A 26,681-nucleotide genomic window follows, 5' to 3' on the forward strand; every position below is an offset into this window, starting at 1 on the left:
ATTTGAAGTTTTCCATAGCAAAGGTTTATTTAAAAGTCAAACAATTACTCACTATAACAGTGTTCTACTCCGCATATTGAAGTTACTATGTAGTGGACAGTACATTTATTTTCTGTTGACAGTCTATGGCTCACTAAAATATAAGCTTTTTATACATGAGAGCAAATGCTTGGTCTTTACTGTTCTTATCCCCAATGGCTAGAACAGTGCCAAGATCTTGATTAATATTTTTGCATAAATAAATCAAACATCCAGGACCTCATGTAGGGTTTTAGAAGGTTGTAACTCCACCGTGGCCAGCAAAGCGCCAGGGGAAGTGTGCCCAGCACTGGCTGCCAGGGGCTTACCTTCACCTCGATGAAGTCAGGACTCCCCAGGGACACCAGCTCGGCATAGGCCTGGAGCTCATCCACGTTCCATGCCTTCACTAAAGTCAGTCTGTAGACAGTACGTTGTTGCTAAAAGACAGGAAAAGATAACTTGGTTTTTATCACCTTGGAAGATTTTCAAATTTCTTCAACCCACAGAAAACCCAGGCAAGGTGAAATCCAGTATGAACTTTTAAAAATTGAAGTTTACATTTTGTAGAAAGATGAAAAAAATGTAAATAATATCATAAGACTCCCAGAAGCCTTATAGGCACAAATATTGGCATATTTCTCTTCCCTCACTAACAGTATCTAACACTGGATAAGTGCTACTTGCTCAGTCATGTCTGACTCTTTGCAACCCCATGGATTGTAGCCCGCCAGGGTCCTCTGTCCATGGGATTCTCCAGACAAGACTACTGGAGTGATAGCCATTATTCCCTTCTCCAGGGGATTTCCTGACTCAGATATCGAACCTGGGACTCCTGCACTGCAGGCAGATTCTTTATTGTCTGAGTCATTAATGCTAGATAAGATACCAAGAAGTTTCTTAACAAATACACTGAATTCCACTTGATCAGAAATAGTAAATTGACTAAATAGTTTCAGACTGTCAAAAATGAAATCAAATAACCTTCAGGCTCTCCGTTATCAAACTATTTAAGATAAGGATTTTTAATTTACACTTTTCCTCTTTCCTGCTTCCTTATTATTTAATGGTCCCTAGCTGGCAGAAAAGGCACATTGATGAACTGTCAATGTTGCCATCTGTTTGTCTGCCATGTAAAAAAAAAAGGTACTGATTTTCTGAAAAGCAACTAGACAACAGTCATGCAAGCCTTTAAAAACCTTATACCCTTGACTTTCCCTTCCAGGACCCTAGACAAACTGTGAAAAGTTCAAGGACTCACTCAAACATCTCAAAGCAACTTGATTAATGGTAGCTTAAAATCTACAACAAGAGTGGGGGCAGAACCTATGACTTGCCTATATAACGAGTAGAATACGCAAAGTTGATTGGTGCCTGTGGTTATATGCGCACGATTGCATTCATTTGAAGCAAGTTCCTGGGCAATATCCATGCTGCTAAACCTCAAACCATGCTTTAAGTAGCAAGGCTCATTATACTCAAGAGAAAGACAAAGTGAGATGAGAGCTGAAAAGGATGATACTAATCTCTACATGTCCCCCAATGTCCACAGCAGAATTTATTTACAATTCCTAAGATACGGAAACAACTTAAATGTCCACCAAAAGATGAATGGATAAAGATGTGGTATATATAAACAACAGAATATTACTCAGCCATAAAAAATAATGAAATTTTGCCATTTGGAACACCATGGTTGGACTTGAAGGAGATTATGCTAAGTGAAATAAGGCAGTCAGAGAAAGGCAAACAATGAATGATATCACTTATATGTGCAATCTAAAAAAAAAATACAACAAACCAGTGAACATAACAAAACAGAAATGGATACAGAGAATAAATTAGTGGTTACCAGTGAGGAGAGGAAAGGGAGGAGGAGGGAGATAGGGGTAGGGGATTAAGAGATATAAACTATTATGTATAAAATAATCCATAAGGATATATTATACAGCACAGGGGAATATAGCCAATAATTTACAATAACTATAAATGGAGTATAATCTTTTTGTGAATTGCTATATCGTACACCTGAAACTTACATAATATTGCACATCAACTATACTTCCATTAAAAGATACCAATCTCTCTCTCTACTTTTGCTTATATCTGAAGAGAACCAAGAGATGAAGAGATGAATATCATTAGGCGGCCACTTTAGAAAATGTACTCAAAACTTATTTTTTAAATGCAGTATATAAAGCATGAAAAGACACACATCTTCCAGATTTCCTTTACATAGCTAGAACTCACCCAGTGCCAAAACCTAACAAAAAGGATAGAGAGCTGCAGACTAATCTCACTTGTATTTATACATGCAAAAATCTTACTGAAATTTTAGTGTTAGTCGCTCAGTCGTGCCCAACTCTTTGCGACCCCATGGACTGCAGTCTACCAGGCTCCTCTGTCCATAAGATTTTCCAGGCAAGGATACTGGAGTGGGTTGCCATTTCCTTCTCCAGGGATCTTCCCAACCCAGGGATCGAACCCGAGTCTCCTGCACTGCAGGCAGATTCTTTACCGACTGAGCTACAAGGGAAGCCGAAGCAAATAAAATCCAGCATTATGTTAAAAATTCTAGAAAAGGAGAGATGACTCAATATTAGTGAAGTCACTTAGTCATGCCTGACTCTTTGCAACCCATGGACTGTAGCCCCCCAGGATCCTCTGTCCATGGAATTCTCCAGGCAAGAACACTGGAGTGGGTATTTCCTTCTCCAGGGGATCTTCCCGACCCAGGGATTGAACCTGGGTCTCCTGTATTGCAGAGGGATTCTTTACCATCTGAGCCACCAGGGAAGCCCATTCAATATTAGGTTATGTATTAATATAATTCATCACATTAATATTGTGACACAGAAAAATCAATCAGTCATCTTATAGATATAGTTTAAAGTCCATCCCTGATTTTAAAACAAAACAGAACAACCGAAAAACCATTTGGTAAACTCAAAAATTAAAAAATATACCATTAACATAAAGAAAACACCCTTGAGTCAATAGTCCATGTCATTCTTATAGATGCAAAAAACAGAGGTATTTCCATTTAATCAGACTAACAGCAGAATGTCCACTCTATTATCTTTATAAACACTTTTCTGAAAGTTAAAGTCAAAGCAATAAGGCAAGAACAAGACTAATTGAATAGTATACCAAAAAAAAAAAAAAGTACTTGTAAATGATATAGTTGGCTTCCTGGAAACCTAAGAAAATCCAGTAAAAATCAGATTAAGTCAAATTGGCCAGTGACCAAATAAAAATAGAAAAATGAGCAGGTTTCCTAGCAGAGTGGTAGGATAGATGTGGACTCTGAAAGTGAAAGTTGGTCCGGCTCTTTGAGACTCCATGGACTATATAGTCCATAGAATTTCTCCAGGCCAGAATACTGGAGCGGGTAGCCGTTCGCTTCTCCAGGGGATCTTCCCAACCCAGGGATTGAAACCAAGTCTCCTGCATTGCAGGCGGATTCTTTACCAGCTGAGCCACAAGGGAAGTCCAAGAATACTGGAGTGGGTAGCCTATCCCTTCTCTAGGGGATCTTCCTGACCCAGGAATCAAACCGGGGTCTCCTGCATTATAGGCAGATTCTTTACCAACTGAGCTATCAGGGAAGCCAGGCCAGACCGAATCCCAGACCATATACTAGCCATCTTTAACTCTCTGACTCAGTTCCTCCCTGCATAAAATGCAGGTTTTGCATAGGATTGCAAGTGTTCATCTACATAATGCTTGGGCCTCCCTGGTGGGTCAGCTGGTAAAGAATCCGCCTGCAATGCAGGAGACCTGGGTTTGATCCCTGGGTTGGGAAGATGCCCTGGAGAAAGGAACGGCTACCCACTCCAGTATACTGGCCCAAAGAATTCCATGGACTGTATAGTCCATGGGGTAGCAGAGTCAAACACGACTGAACGACTTTCACTACTACATAACGCTTAGAACCATGCTGGCAGCAGTAAGTCATAATATGTATTAGCTATTATATGGCATATATACGCTACATAGAACTATATATACATATATCTATATCTATATAGCATATACATATATATTACAAAGCACAAATTCTACTTTACAAAATACAACTATGAAACACTTGATGATTATTTATGAAATAACATGGACAGTGAAAAAAGTAAACTTTTCTGAGATCATAACAAAAAACTAGCCTACATGGAGAGCCATGATAGATTTCTAAATATAATGTAATTCCAATGGGAGTTAAAAATTCTTTTCAACAAATAAACTAGGAATGATACCAACAAAAACAATAGCAGGAGTTGGCAATGAGTCAGCCCTTACTATGTGCCAGCTGTTGTTGTGTTTAATATCTTAGCAAAGATTCCAATATTTGTCTCTTCTTTGCAACAAATCTTATAAAATAGGTTTATTATCTTCACATTATAGATATGAATTTGAGGCCCAGGGCTGCTAAATAAATTTCCCAAAGTTACACAGTTGGAAAGCAACAGAGCTCGGATATGAACCCAAGCAGAAAGAATCCAAGGCAGACTCTATCTCTCATTGCTAAACCTTCTCAAATTGTGAAATAAATCATGCAAAGAGAAATGTACATAAAACACAAATGTATCACCCAAGGGATTAACACAAAGAAATATCCATCACCCGCCCAGCACCATCCATTCCCTCCACCCTAAAGCTAGCTGATATTCTGACTTCAACATTAAATATTAGACTTGTGCTTATGTTTGAAATGTATATATAAAGAACCATATATTCTTTTGTGTCTTGCTTCTCTCACACAACATGGTGTTTATACAGTTCATCCATGTTGCTGTATGTTGGGATCTGCTCATTTTGTTAATTAACATTCCATTATATGAGTATACAATAATTCATTCAGCCATATCCCCACTGATAGACATCTAGATTATTTCTACCTTTTAGCTGTTATAAAACAATGCTGAAAATTTATGGTTCCTAGGGGTGGAGCGGGGAGAATGCGATGGCACCCCACTCCAGTACTCTTGCCTGGAAAATCCCATGGACAGAGGAGCCTGGTAGGCTGCAGTCCATGGGGTCGCGAAGAGTCGGACACAACTGAGCGACTTCCCTTTCACTTTTCACTTTCATGCACTGGAGAAGGAAATGGCAACCCACTCCAGTGTTCTTGCCTGGAGAATCCCAGGGACGGGGGAGCCTGGTGGGCTGCCGTCTATGGGGTCACACACAGTCGGACACGACTGAAGTGACTTAGCAGCAGGGGTGGAGGAAAGGATAAGCTGGAAGATTGGGACTGATGTATATGCAACATTATATATAAAATAGTAACTAATAAGGACCTACTGTATAGCACAGGGATCTCTCTACTCAATACTCTATAATGGCCTATGTGGGAAAAGAAATGTATAAATATATATACAATATAAATATTGTGTATAAATATATACAATATATATAAATAGATATTTATATAATATATAAGTATATTATATAAATATATAAATATATTATATAAATATATAATAAATATATAAATTAAAAATATAAATATATAATAAATATATAAATTAAATATAAATATATTTGTATATTTTCTATATTTATATATAAATATATTTTAAATATAATATATATAAAACTGATTCACTTTGCTGTACACTTGAAAATAATCCAACACTGTAAATCAACTATACTCCAATAAAAATTAAAAGAAAAACAATGCTGTTATAACATTATAATCTCTCATAACACTAGAGTTTAGCTTTTTCTGCTTTAGGGAATTTTATGAAATGCTATTATGACATATATTCTTCTATGTCTGCTTCTTTCACTAAATTTCATTCACTGAATTTGATGGTGATTCTAGCTTTAGATACATTTTTACTGCTGTTTAGTACTCCAGTATACGAAAATACTACTAGTGAAAGTTGTTGGTTGGTTGTTTTCCCAGGATGGTCTCTTACAAAACACCACTGCAGAGTGTTACAGTACCTGACTCCTGATAAGACACATTTCTTTGATGTTCCTAAGAGTGGAAATGTTGCATCACAGGAAGCGCAGGTATTTTGCCGGACTGGTTTTCAAGGTTACTTGACCACACATCCACCTCCAGTGGATCAGAGTTCCAGCTGCTCCTCATCTTCAACAGCTCTTGCTGGTAGTCTTTTAAAACTTCAGCCATTGCTGTGCTGTTCTATTTTGTCTGTCTGTTTACTGTCTGTTTTTCCATAAGATGTAATGAAAAAGCCCAATGTACCTTTTGACTGACCCAATATTATACCATCCATGTCCCCTACCAGATAATATGACACATTCAGAAAACCCTGCAGTAATAACCAACCCAGAACCTATACAAATCACATTTGCTAATTAAATCCCCAAATTGGGGGAAAATTATCTGTCTGTTTGGTGATGAAGTTGAGTATGTTTTTGGCCATTCTAATCTCTACTTTTGTGAAGTGTTTGTTCGAGCGTCTTGAATATTTCTCTATGGGGATAATGGTCTTTTTACTACCAGGTTTTTCAAATTCTTTATATATCCTGGCTATAAGAACTCTGTTATAATTATATCAGAAATATTTTCATCTGCTTTAAGGCTTTCCTTTTTACTTTCTGCATATCTTTTGATCAACAGAAGTAACTGATTTTAGTACACTTACCTTTTATCTACAGCATGCTAATGTTCAGATGATTAAAGACAATCAAAAGCACTACTATGGGGTTACAAAGACAGGAATGTCATTAGATTTTATTTCAAACGATTAGATTCACATTCTGGGTTTCACTGTGTCTGTAGGGAGCCTGTTCAATGGGACAGTTTCGGAGACTTTAAAGTCTATATAAAATTAGTTAAAGTAGTTCCTAAAGTCTATAGAAGAAAGTGGAGTTAAACTCCAGTTAGATCAAATTAAAACAAAAACTGAGTACAGATGATGCTTGAGAGGTGAGAACTGCAATTGCCTTTGCAAAGGACATACTTAACACTTTATATTATCCTTTTAGATTAAAAAAAAAAAAACAGGAGAGAGAGAGAGGGAAAATTGGAGTACAAACTGGACTGTAGTAATTTAATTTGAATAAAAAATATTTTCCCCCAATTTGGGGATTTAATTAGCAAATTTAATTTGTATAGGTTCTGGATTGGTTATTACTGCAGGATTTTCTGAATGTGCCATATTATCTAGTAGGGGAAATGGATGGTGTAATATTGGGTCAGTCAAAGGAACATTTGGGTTTTTTCGTTACATCTTATGGAAAGATTTTGGCCAACCCAATACTATGGATGCTGAAGCTAAAACTCCAATACTTTGGCCACCTGATGTGAAGAACTGACTCACTGGAAAAGACCCTGATGCTGGGAAAGATTGAAGGCAGGAGGAGCAGGGGACGACAGAAGATAAGATGGCTGGATGGCATTATCAACTTGATGGACATGAGTCTGAGCAAGTTCCGGGAGTTGGTGATGAACAGGGAAGCCTGGCGTGCTGCAGTCCATGGAGTCACAAAGAGTCAGACACGAATGAGCAACTAAACTGAACTGAATACTACGGAATATAAAAATGAAGATGAAAAGTATCCAATTAGGCAAAAAGTTCAGCTACTTTCTGTTCAAGCTACAATGTGATCTGTGAAATGTCACAATGTGACTTGTTAAAAAAAAAAGTCAAGTAGTTGGCACATTATAATTTCATGTATTTCTGGGGTTTTTTAATCATTAAATTTACTCATTTTTAATTGAAGGATAATTGCTCTACAATATTGTGTTGGTTTCTGCCAAACCTCAACATGACATGTATTTGTTTAATTTAAGAGTCTAAGATTCTTTTCCCCTAGTGGTGAGAACAGACACAGTACATGGGGGGCAGGGTGATCTGAAAGCTACATCCCAACAAATGTGCAGCTGGACTGTGCAGCGAGAGACCTAGAAGTTCACCTCTAGACTTTAGATCAGATCTTTGTGACAGATTTTAAATTTGAGTTTCAATTTGTTATGTTTCTTGCTGCTGCTACTGCTAAGTTACTTCAGTCGTGCCCGACTCTGTGCGACCCTGTAGACGGCAGCCTACCAGGCTCCTCCGTTCTTGGGATTCTCCAGGCAAGAACGCTGGAGTGGGTTGCCATTTCCTTCTCCAATGCAGGAAAGTGAAAAGTTGAAAGTGAAGTCGCTCAGTCGTGTCTGACTCTTCGCGACCCCATGGACCGCAGCCTACCAGGCTCCTCTGTCCATGGGAGTTTCCAGGCAAGAGTACTGGAGTGGGGTGCCATTGCCTTAGCAATACATGGACTGAAAACACATGAAGTGAAAATTGAGGTCAAAATTCCAAAGGTAGATGTTAAATGCTCATCAAAGGGAACCGCATGGGGAGGCAGTCCTCAAGTACAAAGTAGAAAAGGCCTGAGTGAAGAAAGAGGAAAAAAGTATAAAACGAGGAAAAGAGTACACAGTAGCAATGAAGCTACTGAGTCAGCTGTGTGAGCTTAGGTGAGCTCTTTGCCCCTCTGTAAAAGAGGAAGAGTAACAGTATCTGTATCTCATAGTATTGTTGTTAAATTAGAAGGACTAAAACAAAGAACCTAGAACACAGCCCCGCAGAGAGAAAACGATGAATAGATTTCGGCTACCACCACCACCAGCAGTTACACAGATCCATTCATTTGATCACACAGATATCAACTCAACCAACAGTCACCAGGTGTTAACACTAGGTGCTGGAGATTTAGCAGTGAATGAAGCAACCACAGTGTCAACTGTTGTATAATCTACATTCTATTCTAGCAAATGAACAAACTCAAGTCAGAGAAGAAATTAGCAACAATGGTTAATAACAAAAGAGGAGAGGAGCCAGGAAACCATCAAGACAAGACTTCAACACTCCTGCCTGGCTCCACAAGCCATGAAAACCAGATAGAATATTGACCAGATCGTACCATGCTTGTCAAAAAACATGATTCTGAACTCCTTAAAACAAAACACAACTTAAAAGTGAAACAATCCCTCATTGACAACCATTGTTTTTAAAATCAAAGGAATATGTGTTCGCCAATACTAGAAACTGGGCAATGATTCTTTTAAAGACCTTAGAAAGCATATCTATTCTTAAAATGGCTTTAATTAATCAAGTGTCATTTTTTTGCTTTTTGTTTTTGTTTGGCTCCATCTGGCTGTGCCAGGTCTTAGCTGCAGCATGCAGGATCTTTAGTAGTGGTGTGTGAGCTCATAGTTGTGGCATGCAGGAGCTAGTTCCCTGACCAAGAATCGAACCTAGAAGCACAGAAACTTAATCACTGGACCACCAGGGAAGTCCCTTAATTAAGTTTGATACTGTTCATGGGAGACAAAACAAAATGTATCAATCTGATAGGTCAAATAAAGCAAAAAAGTAGAAAATAAATTCAAAGATATAACTCATGACCCAACTAAGTGAAGTATTCTTCATATTCAAAGGTAAGAAAACTATTATAGAATTATTCCCAAAATAAATTAACTAAGTAACCAACTAATTTAAACTTTTATGAAAAATTGAAAATGTAGATCAAGGAAAGATGGCAAGGACAGTTTTATAAGACTGAGTGAAGAAAATCCAAAAGGAAAAGAAATCATAAAGGAAACACATCAAGCCACTAATAGTGCTTACTTATAAGGATCAGAAGGGTTGTAGGTTTATTTACATTCCTCTTTAAACACCTGTGAAAGTGTTAGTTGCTCAGTCACGTTCGACTCTGCGTGACCCCATGCACTGCAGCCTGCCAGGCTCCTCTGTCCATGGAATTCTCCAGGCAAGAATACTGGAGAGGATTAAAGTGTTTAACATACACATTATAAGTCTCAGAAGGAGAGGTGAAAATGACAGCTAAGATCATGGTTACATAGGAATTCCCTGTACTATTCTCTCCTCTCTTGAATGTTTTAAAAATCCATACTAAGAAGGTTTAAAAATATATAGTTATGAGTTAGAATTCTGTTCCCTCTAATTAGGCATCTTGCAGTGCTACATATTCTCGATGAGGTTATTATATCCCAGGACTACAGTTCTTAATTTCAACAATTTATCTTGACAGTTGCAATTCAAGACAAACTTGAGCTGAGGCTGTGTGTCAAAACAAGATAAAATGGTCTCCTAAAACACAGCTCTGAGTTACCAGTAATCAAAGAAATGCAAATTGAAGCAGTAATGAGGTACCATTTTGGCTTATCAGATTGGCAAAGATTTTTTTAAAATAGCAATATTCACTGCTGCCTAGAGTATAGCAAGACAGAGAAATTCATTCACTGACGGTAAAAGCATAATTCACTACAAACATTTTGGGAAGTAGCATGGCAACATGATTAAAGTCTCTGAAAAATACTCAAATCTGTTGATCCAATAACTACATTTCTAAAGATGTTAGCCTTTGGAAATGATAAAATTTGTGGACAAATACTGATGAATAAGAAGGTTCATTCCAGCTTTATTTATAATAATGAGATACTATAAATATCTCAATCCCAAGAAATAGCTAGAAGATTTATGATACAGCTATTTAACACTAAAGATGATTATTTCAGAACACCGGTTATGAACCTGAACATGGCAGAGAAACATCATCCTAACAGTAAGAGAGCTCCATACACATGTGATTCTCAGAAAACAGGAAGGAAGGGGGTGGGAGACCTGTTTTTCTCTTGTACCTTTGCTCCTATTGAGAATAACTGTTTTAAAAGAAAGTTTAATAATAAGGGGTAATTTTTATGTAACAGCATTGAAATTTTAAACAGCTAAAAACAAAATTGTACGTGTACTACAGTATTAATGACATAAATACATAGACACAGGAGAAACACAAAAATCTGAGAAGGAAATACAAAAAAAGTAGCGGGGTCAGAAAACCCGCACACGCACTTTTTAATATTAATAGTATTGACTCTTTAGATGAGAATAGATCAGCTTAAAAGTTTCTTGATATGCCTGATCTTAATTATCCTTAAACAGATCCCTCAAACAAAATCCTATGCTCAAAAACCAGAAATCTGGTAAAGGAAGTCGAAAAAGATTTGCCTTAGGTTCGGCTGAGCCTCAGAAGACCATGCAAGTCAACTTGAATATGAGAAAGAATGTGGCCTGAATTTGAAGAGTCATGGACCTCTGTGCTACTTATAATAGCAAAGAGGGAAAAAAACCGGCTTGACATCCTCCTAGTAACATGGTTAATGTGAAGGAAGATGTTGCTTATGTGAAGGAGTAGAAGGAAGGTGAAATCACATATAATTTAAAAAATTTGATATATATACACATACATGTACACACACACACAATCACATTATAATGTATGCATACAGTCAACACTCAATATTCACGGGTTGGTTCTAGGACAACCACAGATACCAAAATCTTCAGATGCTCAAATCTCTAATATAAAATGGCACAGTATTTGCATATAATGCATGCACATCCTCCTGTACATCTTAAATCATCTCTAGAGTACTTATAATACCTAATACAATGTATATATTATGTAAATAGTTGGAAATATCATGTAAATGCGATGTAAACAGTTGCAAGGCAAATTTAAGTTTTCCTTTTTGAAACTCTCTGGAATTTTTTGTCTTCCCCAAATGTTTTTGCTCTGCAGTTGGTTGAATCTGAGGATGTGGAACTAACTGGCAGACATGGAGCATACTGCATAGTGGAAGTACGGTCAAAGGGGAACTGTAAGTCCATCTCTTGAAAACCAACAAGAAGAGGAAGCTGAGGTGCTCAAGATGCAAACACAAAAGAGACTAAGAGCACTGGCAGCTGTATAAAGAGAAAGTGTACGTAACTAAGAGCAGGGAAAAACAAACCCCACGAGAGGATTCTTTTAAAAGGCAGTAGTATTTACACACCGGAAAAGCAAATGAGTAATATGGAGCAGTGTTTTTCCATCTTTTGGAGGTTAGAACAGAATGGAAGAGAGAAAGCTCTATTGGCCTTTTGAACAGGACTGTTCTTACAGTGTAAAAACGACTAGTGCCCTGTGTCAACTACAAACTGACACGTGCCATTGGCACTTGCCATCTACCTCTACAAGGATTAAATCATGTGCTACTGCACCAGCTGGTTTTCAACACCCTATGAAAGGAGTTCAGAGCAGAGAGCAGAAATGAGGCACTCTGTGCTAGGGGAACAATTGGCATGACAGGTCTTCAGATAGTTCGATTATTTTCAGAAGCCAATTTTATGTGCCCAATTCTTGTACCTCCTCACATCTAGAATGACTGGCAGAAACCTAAAAAAAAATATGTGCTTGCTTGCATGTACTCCCCCTTTACCAAAATCACATATATACTTACCTTCCCCACTATCTCTTTGGAGCAGTTTCTCAGAGCTATCTGAAATGCTGTCTCCCAAGCTGCAGTCCTCATTTTGCTCCACGTAAAACTTAACTCACAACTCTCACGTTATGCTTTTCTTTTTAGTTACCTGAGAGCCACAATCACAGAAATTTATCAATAAAACATGGGAATGCAAGGAAAAGGAAAGAAACAAGAACCAATGAGAGGGGAAAAGATGATTAATAAGAGAGACAGAATGTAAAGAGCTCAAGACGAAACCAAAACAATGAAAGAGAATAAACAAAATGCTAAGATTTCTATAAAGCTGAGCGCCGAAGAATTGATGCTTTTGATCTGTGGTGTTGGAGAAGACTCTTCAGAGTCCCTTGGACTGCAAGGAGATCCAACCAGTCCATCCTAAAGGAAGTCAGTCCTGAATATTCATTGGAAGGACTGATGCTGAAGCTGAAACTCCAATACTTTGGCCACCTGATGCGAAGAACTGACTCATTTGTAAACACCTGATACTGGGAAAGATTGAAGGCAGGAGGAGAAGGGGATGACAGAGGATGAGATGGTTGGATGGCATCATCGACTCAATGGACATGAGTTTGATTAAACTCTGGGAATTAGTGATGGACAGGGAGGCCTGGTGTGTTGCAATCCACGGGGTCGCAAAGAGTCGGACACACCTGAATGACTGAACTGAAATTAACTGAAGATTTCTACGGGAAGAAAGGTGTGAGTACAAAATTATGGGGCTGCTATCACAAGGTGAATGAGAGAGGTAGCCTATCTACATAAGAATAAGCGGAAGTCAGAGAAACAATGCAAATCGATATACAAATCGATAAGCAGAAGATTTTGTGAAGGCCTACACCAGGGTGGCATACACAGACTACAGTCACCTAAGCAGCCCTTTGACTTAAAAGTCTGAGGATATTGACAGAGAAGTAAAATCTCTGGCAAAGTTCCCTCAGGCAACCACCTCCCCATCATCCTGCACCAGACACAGACAGAAACACTGGGAGTGTGCAAAGGATGAAACGAGAAGGACTTCTGGATATACCCAAAGCACATCTTATTACTACAAAACCCATTGAGACAAAGCAAATGTGAAAGGAATAACAGGGCAGCCAGAAACCACACAACTCTAAAATCAATAAGTCCTATAGATCTATTTCTCCAGAAATATTACTTGTGACAATTCACAAGTTCAAGCCCCAAATGTTAAATGGTAAAGGCTCCCTTCCTGGGGAATTAACTGTCCAAATGCATATGCTTTTATAGTCGAGGGATGTTCAGACTGTCTTTAATCTACCATTAACAATCTCCCTGTACCTAAGCTTGGCTCCGCAAAAAAAAAAAAAAAAAAAACCCACACAAAAACCAAAAAGCAAAACCAGACTCATTAGAAGGTGACTCAGTCCTTGAAGTAAGCCTATAAAGCTTCCTCCCTGGAAAGCTTGTTAGTGACAAGATGAGACTGAGTGTACAGCACTTTACCTCATGTGTGACTCACAAGACAGTGAATCTGGAATGACAGCAAGAAGAGCCTGGAAGAAGGGTATTTGGTGCTTGCTATACAGACACAAAAATACCAAAAATTAAGCCTTTCATCCAAAATCCTCTTATTTATCTAATGTGCATAATTTACCAATAAATGAATGGACAAAGGGGTACCTTAAGCTCACCTCTTGAGCCAGCCCTGCGGCAGGGATACATAGAAGAAATGAAAACTGAAAATCCAATAGATAAAGCTGGCTAAAAATACATAATGAAACAGCCTCGTGACCAGGAATTGGACCTAGCCGCCTGCTAGAGCACACATGTGAGCAAAAACAACCACCTACTCAAGAAGAGCCTGCAAACAATTCCAAGAGATGTGTGGAAATGTAACATTTCACAAAGACAGCCAACAGAATCTACAATTAGAAGATAAATTTCAGTCAAAAAAAAAAAATTAAAGTGACAGAACAAGCGACTTTAGACCAAAGACATGACTTCATAAAGATGGCAATTTTCCCAAATTAAACTATAAATTCAGTGTAATTCCAATCAATATCTGAAAGTTATGTGCATATGTGGGTGTGTGTGTGGGGGGGTGACAAAATGATTCTAAAATGAATATGAAAATATATTAAGGGGCTAAGAATAAGCAAGAACAATTTTGAAAAAGAGGGGTCTTTTGCACTAAATATTAATCTTATAGTAACTCAATGTGCTAATGGAGCAAGATTTTTAAAAAAACAACAATATAAAAGAGTAAGTTCAGAAACATCCATGAATACATGAAAACTTGATTACGACAAGCAGCCATTACAAATCATGGGGTAAAGGATAAATTATTCAACAATGATGTAGCTCCGATCAATAATCCATACAGGAGAAAAAGAAGCCCTGTCTCGTAGAATACTTAGAAAAATAAATATAGATATGTACATACATGTATATGTTTTGTGTGTATCTGTATACATATAGAAAGAGATCGTTAAGTCTTTAATTAAAAGTATTTGGATTTTGAAAATCACAAATATCTCAAAAGCAAAAAATAGTAACAAACCAAAACAGTACAAACTTTCAGTTATAAGTAAGTACTAGGGATATGATGCTAATGATAAATACAATTAACACTGCTGAATGTTACACATGAAAGTTGTTAAGTGAGTAAATCCGAAGAGTTCTCATCACAAGGAAAATATATTTTTTCTATTTCTTTACTTTTTGTATCCATATGAGATAATGAATGTTCATTAGGCTTCCAACGGTGATCATTTCATGATGTCTGTAAGTCAATCACCAGTTCCTCGTTTGTAAAATCCTACCACTTGTAGATTTATTCCTGTATATATTTCCCTTTGCTGTGAACATTTGAATGACCTTGTACAGGGATTTTGAATCACGACTACTGGATATGCTAGGGAAAAAAGGATCTAGATATTAGTGAAAGACAAAAAAAGGATAGAAAATAAAAAGTAGAACAGTGAAGGGTTTTGGATTATAGTCATGAGCAATAATTAAAAAGACAAAACAAACACAGGCCATAAAACTGCACCTTAGAACCTATCGGTTCAGTCCAGTCGCTCAGTCGTGTCTGACTCTCTGTGACCCCATGGACTGCAGCACGCCAGGCTTCCCTGTCCATCACCAACTCCCAGAGCCTGCTCAGCCTCATGGCCATCGTGTTGGTGATACCATCCAACCATCTCATCCTCCTGTTGTCCCGTTCCCCTCCTGCCTTCAATTTCACTAAATTCTGGTGAGGTCTGGTGTAAAGTTACTATGGGTGGCACCACAGGTAGTTAACTCTATGTGTTGAGGAAGATATTTTAAAATATGGTAAACTAAATAGGTTAAATAAAATTTATCCCCAGGCTTTTCATTTCAAGCATCAAATTCTCTGGGTTTTTGACCTACAGTGCAAGTTAAAAGTCAATTAGTCATGGGTCAGACAGGAAAGAAAAAACAAATCCTTCATTTACTACACAGAAACAGAAACAAATTTGCAATTACCATGTGGTTGCTGTAGAAGAGTCTAAAATGTTATTGCAAACAAGGAACAGAGAAGTAAAAATTAGCTGAACAGTACCCAATACTAATTAAAGATTTGTAAAATGTTATTAACATTCACTGTATTCAATATGATTTCCTTTGTCCTTCTATTTAATGAACACAGTACTTAGAAGGGATTTCACTGATTCGCTCTAATTCCCAGCTTCAATCTAAATTTTCCTTTAAGTGCTAAATTCTTCAAACGTGCCTTTTCCTACTGCATGAATTTTTTTAGGACATAAAATTGACTTTTGGTCAAGAAACCACTGTATTCAAAACAGAGCTCCATTAAATGGAACCATCTTTAAACAAATGGGCAGGAGGTGGTCTGTGTACCCTAGCTCCCTCTCAGAGATGATGAGGAGTAAGTTCTGGAAAATAAGATGGTCTCCACCCATTCTCCTATTCTTGTCCTCAGTCTCCACATTCTACCACTCCTAGAAACTGGTGACCAGGAGTCCAAAAAAATAATCACTGCTTTTCCCCTGGGGAAGATGTAGTTGAATTGTAATGGGTTATAATTATACAAATAGAACTACAACTGAAGGATTTTCCAGCATCTACCAGATATTTTCAAAGTACATACATTCAAAAGATGACAATTTTCCAGCATGAACCAGGAAGAGAAAAACAAAAAAACCAGAAACTTTCTTTATGGTTATATAAAATGGAAGCTCTCTTCAATCACTGGACCAGGTCAGGGTCTCCTGACATCTTGAGACGCATGCAGTTCATGAATCAGCAGGAAGATGGATGACATATCTCCTTTTTGATTTGGGTTTTTTTGGTCTGTTTCACAAACTCCAAAGCTAGAAGATACACCATCAGAAAGACTCTAAACCTTGTGGAAATAAAGCTAATAAATTCCAAAGGTTATTCAAATTCTATTTACGTGATTTGTAATATTTCTAATTTGTCATTGGCAAAACATCGTTTTTTCCTTTCCCCACTGTGTGGCTGGATGACGTAAGGGTGCAAATGGCTACATATAAATGGTATTTATTTCAATCCAATATCTCAGACTATGAAGGAACTAATGGCATAATTTTTTACTCCTATGATGTGGCAAATGAGTTTCTGCCATACATACTAGCTTCTGGGCCACATCAAAGAAGCAAATGATCTTCACGTTGCCAGAAGTCAAACAGAACTCAGGTTCCACTATCTTCACTTCGCAAATACACTAATAAGGGTCTTCAAATGTCCAATGTGCTTCCTTCTTTCTGGTTTCAATAAGCAAAAGAAATCAGCTACTGCCCGTTTTTTTAACATCCCTTTTCTCCACACTCTTTTCATAAATCAAATACAATGATTCTCATGAAAAGGTCCAATTCTAATGTCCAAAATAACAATAGCTAAGCTAAAATTTTAAAATAAGCTTTGAGATGAATAGCCTTAAGTGATTCCATTTGGAATATATTAAAGAGGATGAAATCCATGCCGTTGCAGGAAAAAATGCTTACTGGTCTCTTAGTGATGGGCAAAGGGAAGGGGGGAACTGGTGATTTCCTTCATTTGTGGCAGCGGATCTCAATCACATTTAACCCCAAACCACTTTTGATAAACATGAACATTTTCCTTTAATGCTGTTTGAAATGTCAAAGCAAATATCACTAAAACCAAATTGAAAGTGGTGGTTCTGCTCAAACCACCTGGGTGTCCCTCTCTAGCCCTTTGTCAGAAGAAAATCCATTATCTATGTACATTAGGACAAATATACGTACCTTGCAAATGAAGCCTGGTAAGTGACCTCAGTGCTATCTTGTCTAGGACTAACTTTTTTAAAAATCTTTTTTAAAACACTGTTGAGTGAATGTAACACATATATCACAAGAATATATGTGCTCTTGAGACAGTGATAAAAGCATTAGTTCAGAAATTAGAAATAAAACATACCTCTCCCTGAGAGGTATATAAAGATCAACCCTCTCTCACACATCTTTTCTACCTACAGGTTCATGTTCAGCCTTCCTCAATTCAAACAAGTAACACCCCGAAACAAACCCTAAATCCTTCTTCTGTCTCCTTTTCAAGAAGTCACCTGTTTTCTGTTTTTAGAAATGCTATAAAATCTGCCTTCCATCTCCAGCAAACCATTAAGCTTACTTTGATGATAAGCATCAGTAACATTCTATATGCCCAATATTTGGGGGGTTTTACCTTCAAATTAATTGATCTTTTTTTACCTTATTTCCTTCTTCCTAATAGACTTCAGTTCAGTTCAGTTCAGTCACTCAGTCGTGTCCGACTCTTTGCGACCCCATGAATCCTAGCACGCCAGGCCTCCCTGTTCATCACCATCTCCCTGAGTTCACTAAGACTCACGTCCATCAAGTCCGTGATGCCATTCAGCCATCTCATCCTCGGTCGTCCCCTTCTCCTCCTGCCCCCAATCCCTCCCAGCATCAGAGTCTTTTCCAATGAGTCAACTCTTCGCATGAGGTGGCCAAAGTACTGGAGTTTCAGCTTTAGCATCATTCCTTCCAAAGAAATCCCAGGGTTGATCTCCTTCAGAATGGACTGGTTGGATCTCCTTGCAGTCCAAGGGACTCTCAAGAGTTGTCTCCAACACCACAGTTCAAAAGCATCAATTCTTCAGCACTCAGCCTTCTTCACAGTCCAATTCTCACATCCATACATGACCACAGGAAAAACCATAGCCTTGACTAGACGGACCTTAGTTGGCAAAGTAATGTCTCTGCTTTTGAATATAATATCAATAGGTTGGTCATAACTTTTCTTCCAAGGAGTAAGCGTCTTTTAATTTCATGGCTGCAATCACCTTGCTTAACATTTGAACTTAATGCTTAGTTCATTGATGTAGATTGTTAGTCTCCTACAAAAACTCATTCACCTTTCTTCCTTGTAAGCATAATGTCTGAACTACTTGGGGACAACAGTATTCTCAGCTAAAAGATTACATTTTCCAGCCTCCCTAAGCAGGATGTAGTCAAGGGACTAAGTTCAGGCCAAAAAGATGTAAAAGAAAGAGTTATACAAATTATCTTAAAAAGAAGATGTGCTTTTCTAATACCCATCTTTGTACTGCCTGCTCAAAATGAAGGCTGGAAGGGCAACATGATGGCTGGAGCTCTAGCAAGCATTTTGGACCATGAAGTAAACTTTAGAGTGAGAATCATATGTTGAATGTCAGACAGGAACCTGGGTCTCTGAAAACACCATGAAAATACTGAAAATGAAAAACTCACACTCTGTCCCATGTTTCTCCTTTACTTTCACACTACTACCGTATTCACAACACTTCTGACACCAGAGGAGTGGGTTTTTCTCCCATATCAAGCAAGAGCATGACACCATCTGAGGATCCTCCAATTCAACTCAATTCTGACTATCTACCTGGAGACAGCATCAGATCCCCAGGGTTAAGGGCTCATGCCCTCCAGACTGCCCCAAACATACTTCAGATTTTAAGTGCAAATTAGGGTTGTTACCTGTACTTCTGACCGATCAATTATAAACTGGCGATTCCCACAACCTCTTCAGGTTCAATTAATTTTCTAGAACAATTCACAGAACCAAGGAGAACAATTTACTTAACTGTATGGCAGTTTATTATAAAAGGATAAGATAGAGAATACAGACGACCCTGCAGATGGATAGCTGAGTAGGACCAGATAAGTGGGAAGGGGTGAGGAGTTTGCATGCTTACCAGGCACTACTATCTCAGCAGTAGTGTCTCCATATTTTCAATAACCCAGAAGCTCCCTAAATCCTGTGCCTTTGGGATGTTTATAGAGGCTTCATCATGTAGGCATGATTGATCATTAATTTGTAACCCCTCTCTCCTTCCTACAAGATATGGTATAGGGTGAAAGTTCCAAGCTTCTAAGTTTGACTTGGTCTTTCTAGTGATCAGTTCCATCCACAAGCCCACCAAAAGCCACCTCATGAGAACAAAAGACATCCATGAAATTCCAAGGGATTTAGGGATTCTGTCAAGAACCAGGGTCAAAAACCAATATTAGAATAAAAGATGCTCTTATCACTTAGGAAATTACAAGAGTTTCAGGAGATCAATGCCAGGAAGTGAAGACAGAAACCAGTATATATTCTTTTCCACTATCTCACAGTCACTGCATCAATTCTCGGTGATGGTGGTTTAGTCAGTAAGTCATGCCTGACTCCTGTGACCTCATGGACTGTAGCCCGCCAGGCTCCTCTGTCCATGGGATTTTCCAGGCAAGAATACTGGAGTGGGTTGCCATTTCCTTCTCCAGGGAATCTTCCCAATCCAGGGATAGAACCCATGTCTCCTGCACTGCAGGCAGATTCTTTACCATCTGAGCCACCAGGGAAGCCACAGCAACTCTTGGTTCACCTTTATTTGAGTTTCTGTGACATGAGAAAAAAAAAAAAGGATTTCTAACTTGATTATCCCACTCACTATTTGGGGGTATCTGTTATACATAGTTACCTGAATCCCAAGTGACATAATTCATCTTTGGTTCAATTCTGGATATTGTCATGCAGTTTTCTGACTTCCTCTAGTCTACAAATATCTGAAATCTAAGTCTTGATTTCCTTTCATCTAATGAAAATTAAAAGTTACTCTATGAATTATCAAGTGATCGAGCCTTGTTCATTTAAACTTTTGTTCTTACCACATTACGTTTAGTGGCCTATGAATGGCAAAATTTTTTAATCCACTTGTTTTCTGTCTCTCCTTCTCTCCTAACAGAGAACAGGAGCCTTGTGTGTCTTATTCACTGATCCCCAGTGTCTAGAAGAGTTCTTATAAAATATTTAGCAAAATATATACTCGCTGAATGAATGAATGCAGTTTGCGTAGTTTATATCTATTAAACATTTGTATATGATCCAGTATATTAAATTTTATGCACACATAAGAAGAAACCATCATAAAAATAAAAATACAAGGGAAAACTGATAAATATTAGAGGAAGGCGATCCATCATTATCAGTGAATAGTAGAACAAGATTATATCATAGCACAGAAAAATATTTAAGCTGCAAAGGAGATAAAGTTATACATAGAGTATGATTATGCTATGCTACCAAAAACTCAAACTTATGCCTAAATAAGAACTATAAGGATAACAAAAAAAAGAACATAAACTGTGCTTCCCTGAAAACTGTAAATTTGGAAATGCAATTTAAAATATATTGGGCAGCAGAAAGACATTCAGAGAAAAAAAATGGCCATGGGAAACACACACCCAATATATTTCAAGAATCATAATCACTAATTATTTAAAAAGGATGGAACTACAGTAACACAGGCATCTCCCAGCTAAGAGCAGTAATCTGTTCCTGGAATCTAAAAGCATGCATAAAAATGCTAAGTGAAGCATATTTCCCATTATTTTAAATGGGAAAAATTAAAATGTGTTACAGATCAGCTCAGAGCCTCCAAAGACTTTCTTAAAATGAAACTAAAATAGGGTAAAATGCCCACAAATGTAACAACTACTATGTTAGCCTGTAAAATGTGTAAAACACTACTTCCCAATTTAACAATGGAAGACACACAAGGCAAATAGCAACTGCTCAGTAAAGGCCTACCTCTATGCTGGCACCCCTTGGCTCACGTGATAAGCTTTCCCATCATCTACACCTGACTCTGATGATTTACCAATTGTACTTGGGACATCATCTAAGACTTGCCTTGCATATCATTTTGCTTTAAATGCTATATTAAATTTTGGAAAATAAGTATAAATTTTGCCCTTGTAAGGGCTTCCCCTGTGGCTCAGCAGTAAAGAATCTGCTGGAAACGGAGGAAATGCAGGTTCCATCCTTGTATCAGGGAGATCCCCTGGAGGAGGAAATGGCAACCCACTCCAGTATTCTTGCCTGGAAAATCCCACAGACAGAGAAGTCTGGTGGGCTACAGTCCATGGAGTCAGAAAAGAGTCGGACACAACTGAGCACATTGCCATCGTTGCCCTTATAAATATCAATTTAAGACACTGTACTGAAAATCATCTACACTGTACGTGTTTGGGTATTAGAAACAAAAAGGTGGAAACCAGCAACTGACAGGGAGATGGTCTGCAGGGTGTGCCTGTATTTAGAAGAGATGTCTCTGCTTATATCCTTCAGTGGATCCGATAATATGAACTGAAGGTCAAAGGGTGGATAAAACCCGCTTAACTTGTGGACAACTAGATCTTTAAAATCATTTCTCATTTTTTGAGCTACAGCATGTCAGTATTATTCACTATTATTCAAGCCACAACCTACCTGGGGCTGACCTTAACACACAGTGAGCTTCATGTAAAAGACAGGTCCTCAAATGGGGAAAAAAAGAAACTTGTGCCATGAAGGTCATCCACCCAAAACTGATACTACTCTGTAGATGGACCTGGTAATGTTTAGGCCATCAAGATCTCGAAACTTCTACTGGATAAATTATCCACTGTTACATTCATGACATATAAAATTATAGCAAATTTTTCTCACCCATGCCTGCATAATTTTACAACTCTTAATAATGTTTTTGTTCAATGTAAGTCAAAAAAAGTATCTCATTAGTATATACTTTTCCAGTTTCAGTTAAATGACATATCGAGTGTTTTTAGAATCACAGAATTACTTTCACAGATTTTTTAAAACTCTGTTGATGTGCTAGGCATTATTAACCTGTGGAGGACTGGATCTTTAGGGCTAATTTTTTTTAGCAACTGTATGCCTTTTTGGCTGAGCTGGGTCTTTGTTGCTGCGAGGGCTTTTCTCCAGTTGTGGCTTGTCGGGCACAGTGCTCAGGCTTCTCCTTGCAGTGGCTTCTCTTGTTGTGGAGCACAGGCTCTAGGGCACGAAGATTTCAGCAGTTTCAGCTCGTGGGCTGAACAAACGCAGTCCCTGGACTCTAGAGCACAGCCTCAATAGCTGTGGCGCATGGGCTTAGTTGCTCCGAGGCAGGCAGGATCATCCCAGACCAGGGATCGAACCCAGTCTCCCAAATTGGCAGGCAGATTCTTTACCACTGAGCCACCAGGGAAGCCCCCTGACCATTTCTTATTTTTTGAATAACACAGATCCTTCCCAACTCTGATCCCAGTGTCTCTCCTGACCCTGTGCATACTCCTTCCCCAGCACATGTCTCCACATGCTGAAATTCTCTATGTGCCTAAAGGGAGACCTCAGAGGTGCTGCAGGCTTAGTTTCAGACCACTGCAATAAAGCTAATATCACAAAAAAGTGAGTCTCATGAATCCTTTGGTTTCTCAGTGCATCGAAGAGTAATGTTTACACAATCCTATAGTCTACTAATTGTGCACAGTATCATGGCTTAAAAAAAATGTACATTATCTTTATCAAAAAAGTACTTCATTGTTAAGAAACGCTATCATGTGAGTCTTCAGGTAGCTGTAATAGTAATATCAAGGATTACTGATCACAGATCACCATAACAAATACACTAGTAATGAAAAAATATGAAACTTTGCCAGGGGTACCAAAATGTAACAGAGAAACACAAAGTGGGCAAATGCTGTTGAAAAAATGCTGCCGAGAGACTGGCTTGACACACGGTTGCCACAAACCTTCAACGTGTAAAAAACACAGTATCTGCAAAGCACAACAAAGTGAAGTGCAGTGAAGCAAGGTTTGCCTGTATTTGTCCCCAGAAGACTGTGACTCCCCTAGGGCTTGGACCACATCCTAGATATCATTATACCTGGGGCCTTGCACAGGACTTGAACACAGTAAGCTCCAAGTGAGAGCTGGCTGAAATGAATGCAGTAAAAACAAACTCTCCCAAGTGTTAAGAATCAATCTGTAACCAAAAATTATTCCAAGAGGCGAAGGATCACTCCTTAGATTAGAACTAATGTTATTAATCATCTATACCATTAACATTACTGAGCCCATGTGCCAAGCAATGTACTAAGCGTTTTACTTGTGTTATATCATTTAACCCCTCAACTCAATCTGGTGAGTCAGGAACTGTTTTAATGCTGCTGAACTGGTGAGGAAGCAAAGGCTTTACAGAGGTTGAGTGGCTTCACCGAGGTCACGGAGTTGGTACAGTGCCACAGTGGAGTCACATATGTCCACTATGCTTACTTTCCAAGAACTAGAAAGATCTCCCTTGAAGTTCTAACCAAACAGTTTGACAAAACACTAACTACAGTCACTGCCTGAAAGCTTCTAAAGGGTGGAAAACACACACACAAAAATAAGAGGAGATGGAGCATGAAAGCAAAGTCAATGCTTTTTAGTAAACATTATATCAAATGATGATCAAATAATATGTTTAAGATGACTAATTACTAGTGTTAAGTCTTGGGAAATTATATTATGTGCTGGTTAGAATATTTAGGAAAAACAAATGTGTGTGATGTTGATGAAATAAGAGCTCAAAGTGAAAATGTTTGTACATGAGACAATTAACATACCCACTTTCTGTAACTCACTATGATCTGACTTCAATCAAATTTTTGTTCTCTGCTAGGGGCTTCTTCGGAGAAGGTGATGGCACCCCATTCCAGTACTCTTGCCTGGAAAATCCCATGGACGGAGGAGCCTGGTAGGCTGCAGTCCATGGGGTCGCGAAGAGTCGGACACCACTGAGCGACTTCACTTTGACTTTTCACTTTCATGCATTGGAGAAGGAAATGGCAACCCACTCCAGTGTTCTTGCCTGGAGAATCCCAGGGATGGGGTAGCCTGGTGGACTGCCATCTACGGGGTCGCAGAGTCGGACATGACTGAAGCGACTTAGCAGCAGCAGGGGCTTCTTAGCTTCTATACCACCTTCTCTGCTTTACTCAAGCTTCAATAATGAGTTACTACTTACTAGAAAGAAGAATATAAAACAATTTTTACAATTCTTTTCCCTAGAAAAAGGTATCTGCTTGGGGCAGCTTCTGATAGTTATCCTTTTTAAAATTAAGAACACTCTGAAAGGGCTTCCCAGGTGGTGCAGTAGTTAAGAATTTGCCTTCCAAGGCAGGAGATGTAAGAGACACGGGTTCAATCCCTGCACTGGGAAAACCCCCTGGAGAAGGAAATAGCAATTCACTCCACTATTCTAGCCTGGAGAATCCCATGGACAGAGAAACCTGGGGGGCTATAGTCCATAGGGCTGCAACAAGTCAGACATGACTGAGAACACACAACACAACACACAACACTCTGAAAAGGTACAAAGAGGAAAACAGCAAAGACACTCAAGTTAAAAAGGATTCAAATGTATAGATGTACCATAATTTATTTAATCGGCTCTCTACTGATGGATATTTAGTTTGCTTCCAATCATTTGTGACTATAAATAATGTCACAATGAATAATCTTGCATATATCTCACTTTGTTTACTTTGTGTGGATGGAAGTATGTCTCAGGGTAAATTACTCAGTATGAACTGCTCACTCAAAAGGCATACGTATTTTTTATTTTAATAGAAAGCATAAAAGTGTCCTTCAAAAATAAGGCTGTACCAATTTACATTCTTACCAGAGATATATGAGAGTCCTTGTTTCCTCCCTGTTATTTTCATTTGCATTTAAAAGCATTTGTAGTTCATGTTCTATTATGGGTTTTTGTCTTTGGACTCAATGGACATGAGGCTGAGCAAACTCTAGGAGACAGTGAAGGACAGGGAAGCCTGGCGTGCTGCAGTCCATGGGGACACAACGAGTCAAACACAACTTAGCAACTGAACAACATCAATCTTTGGCTTATGTTCCCATTGTTTTGTTGGGCTTTTTCTTAATGATTGTGTAGTAGTATTTTCAGCAAATTCAGTACTTTTTAAACTTTACTGTCTAGTCAAGGCTATGGTTTTTCCAGTGGTCATGTATGGATGTGAGAGTTGGACTGTGAAGAAAGCTGACCACTGAAGAACTGATGCTTTTGAACTGTGGTGTTGGAGATGACTCTTGAGAGTCCCTTGGACTGCAAAGAGATCCAACCAGTCCATTCTGAAGGAGATCAGCCCTGGGATTTGTTTGGAAGGAATGATGCTAAAGCTGAAACTCCAGTACTTTGGCCACCTCATGTGAAGAGTTGACTCATTGGAAAAGACTCTGATACTGGGAGGGATTGGGGGCAGGAGGAGAAGGGGACGACTGAGGATGAGATGGCTGGATGGCATCACCAACTCGATGGACATGGGTTTGGGTGAACTCCGGGAGTTGGTGATGGACAGGGAGGCCTGGCGTGCTGCGATTCATGGGGTCGCAAAGAGTCGGACACGACTGAGCGACTGAACTGAACTGACCTGTTCACTTTATTGCTATTGTTGTTTAGTCACTCAGTCGTGTCCAACTCTTTTGCAACCACATGGACTGCAGCCCTCCAGGCCCCACTGTCCATGGGATTTCCCAGGCAAGAATATGGGAGTGAGTTGCTGTTTCGTTCTCCAAGGGGATCTTCCTGACCCAGGGATCGAACCCAAGTCTCCTGTATTGGCAGGCAGATTTTTTAGTGCTGACCACTAGGGAAGACTGTTCACTTTAAGTTTATTTTAAAACTTAACCTAAAAACCTTTTTTTTTTTTTTTCAGAACTATCCTTATCCTAAGACACACCATTATAAAACTGAGAAAAATTCAAGGAAAGAAACAAGATGCTTGATCAGTATTTTATGAGGTCTAAAAGCAAGTATAAGGGATCTTATCCCTCTAACAGTAACAGATCATGAAGCAAAATGACGATTCATGAAGACAGTTCTAATAGGGAACAGAATTTTTTTCATAAGGTGATCATTACAGTTTCTAATGTTTGGGGATTTACATTTTTTATTAGGAGATACTTCAAAAAATATATAGGCATATTTTATGTAATATAAAAACATGTATTTTATATATACTATATATATGTGTGTGTAGGTAAATAGGGAGATACCACAAAAAGTACATATGCACACACATGTATA

The 26,681-nt window shown here is 38.5% G+C and overlaps 1 protein-coding gene across 1 annotated transcript in view; it reads right to left on the reverse strand.

Annotated features, from left to right (window-relative positions):
• The window catches only part of LOC138076148 (S-adenosyl-L-methionine-dependent tRNA 4-demethylwyosine synthase TYW1), a 140,268-nt gene that overhangs the window by 30,359 nt on the left and 83,228 nt on the right, over window positions 1-26,681 (reverse strand). Inside the window, exon 14 of the mRNA XM_068968376.1 lies at window positions 348-458. Within this exon, the coding sequence (XP_068824477.1) occupies window positions 348-458 (111 nt within the window). The remainder of the gene's footprint in view (window positions 1-347; window positions 459-26,681) is intronic.

Source organism: Capricornis sumatraensis, chromosome 3 (assembly GCF_032405125.1).
Source record: "Capricornis sumatraensis isolate serow.1 chromosome 3, serow.2, whole genome shotgun sequence".
Classification (NCBI taxonomy): domain Eukaryota; kingdom Metazoa; phylum Chordata; class Mammalia; order Artiodactyla; family Bovidae; genus Capricornis; species Capricornis sumatraensis.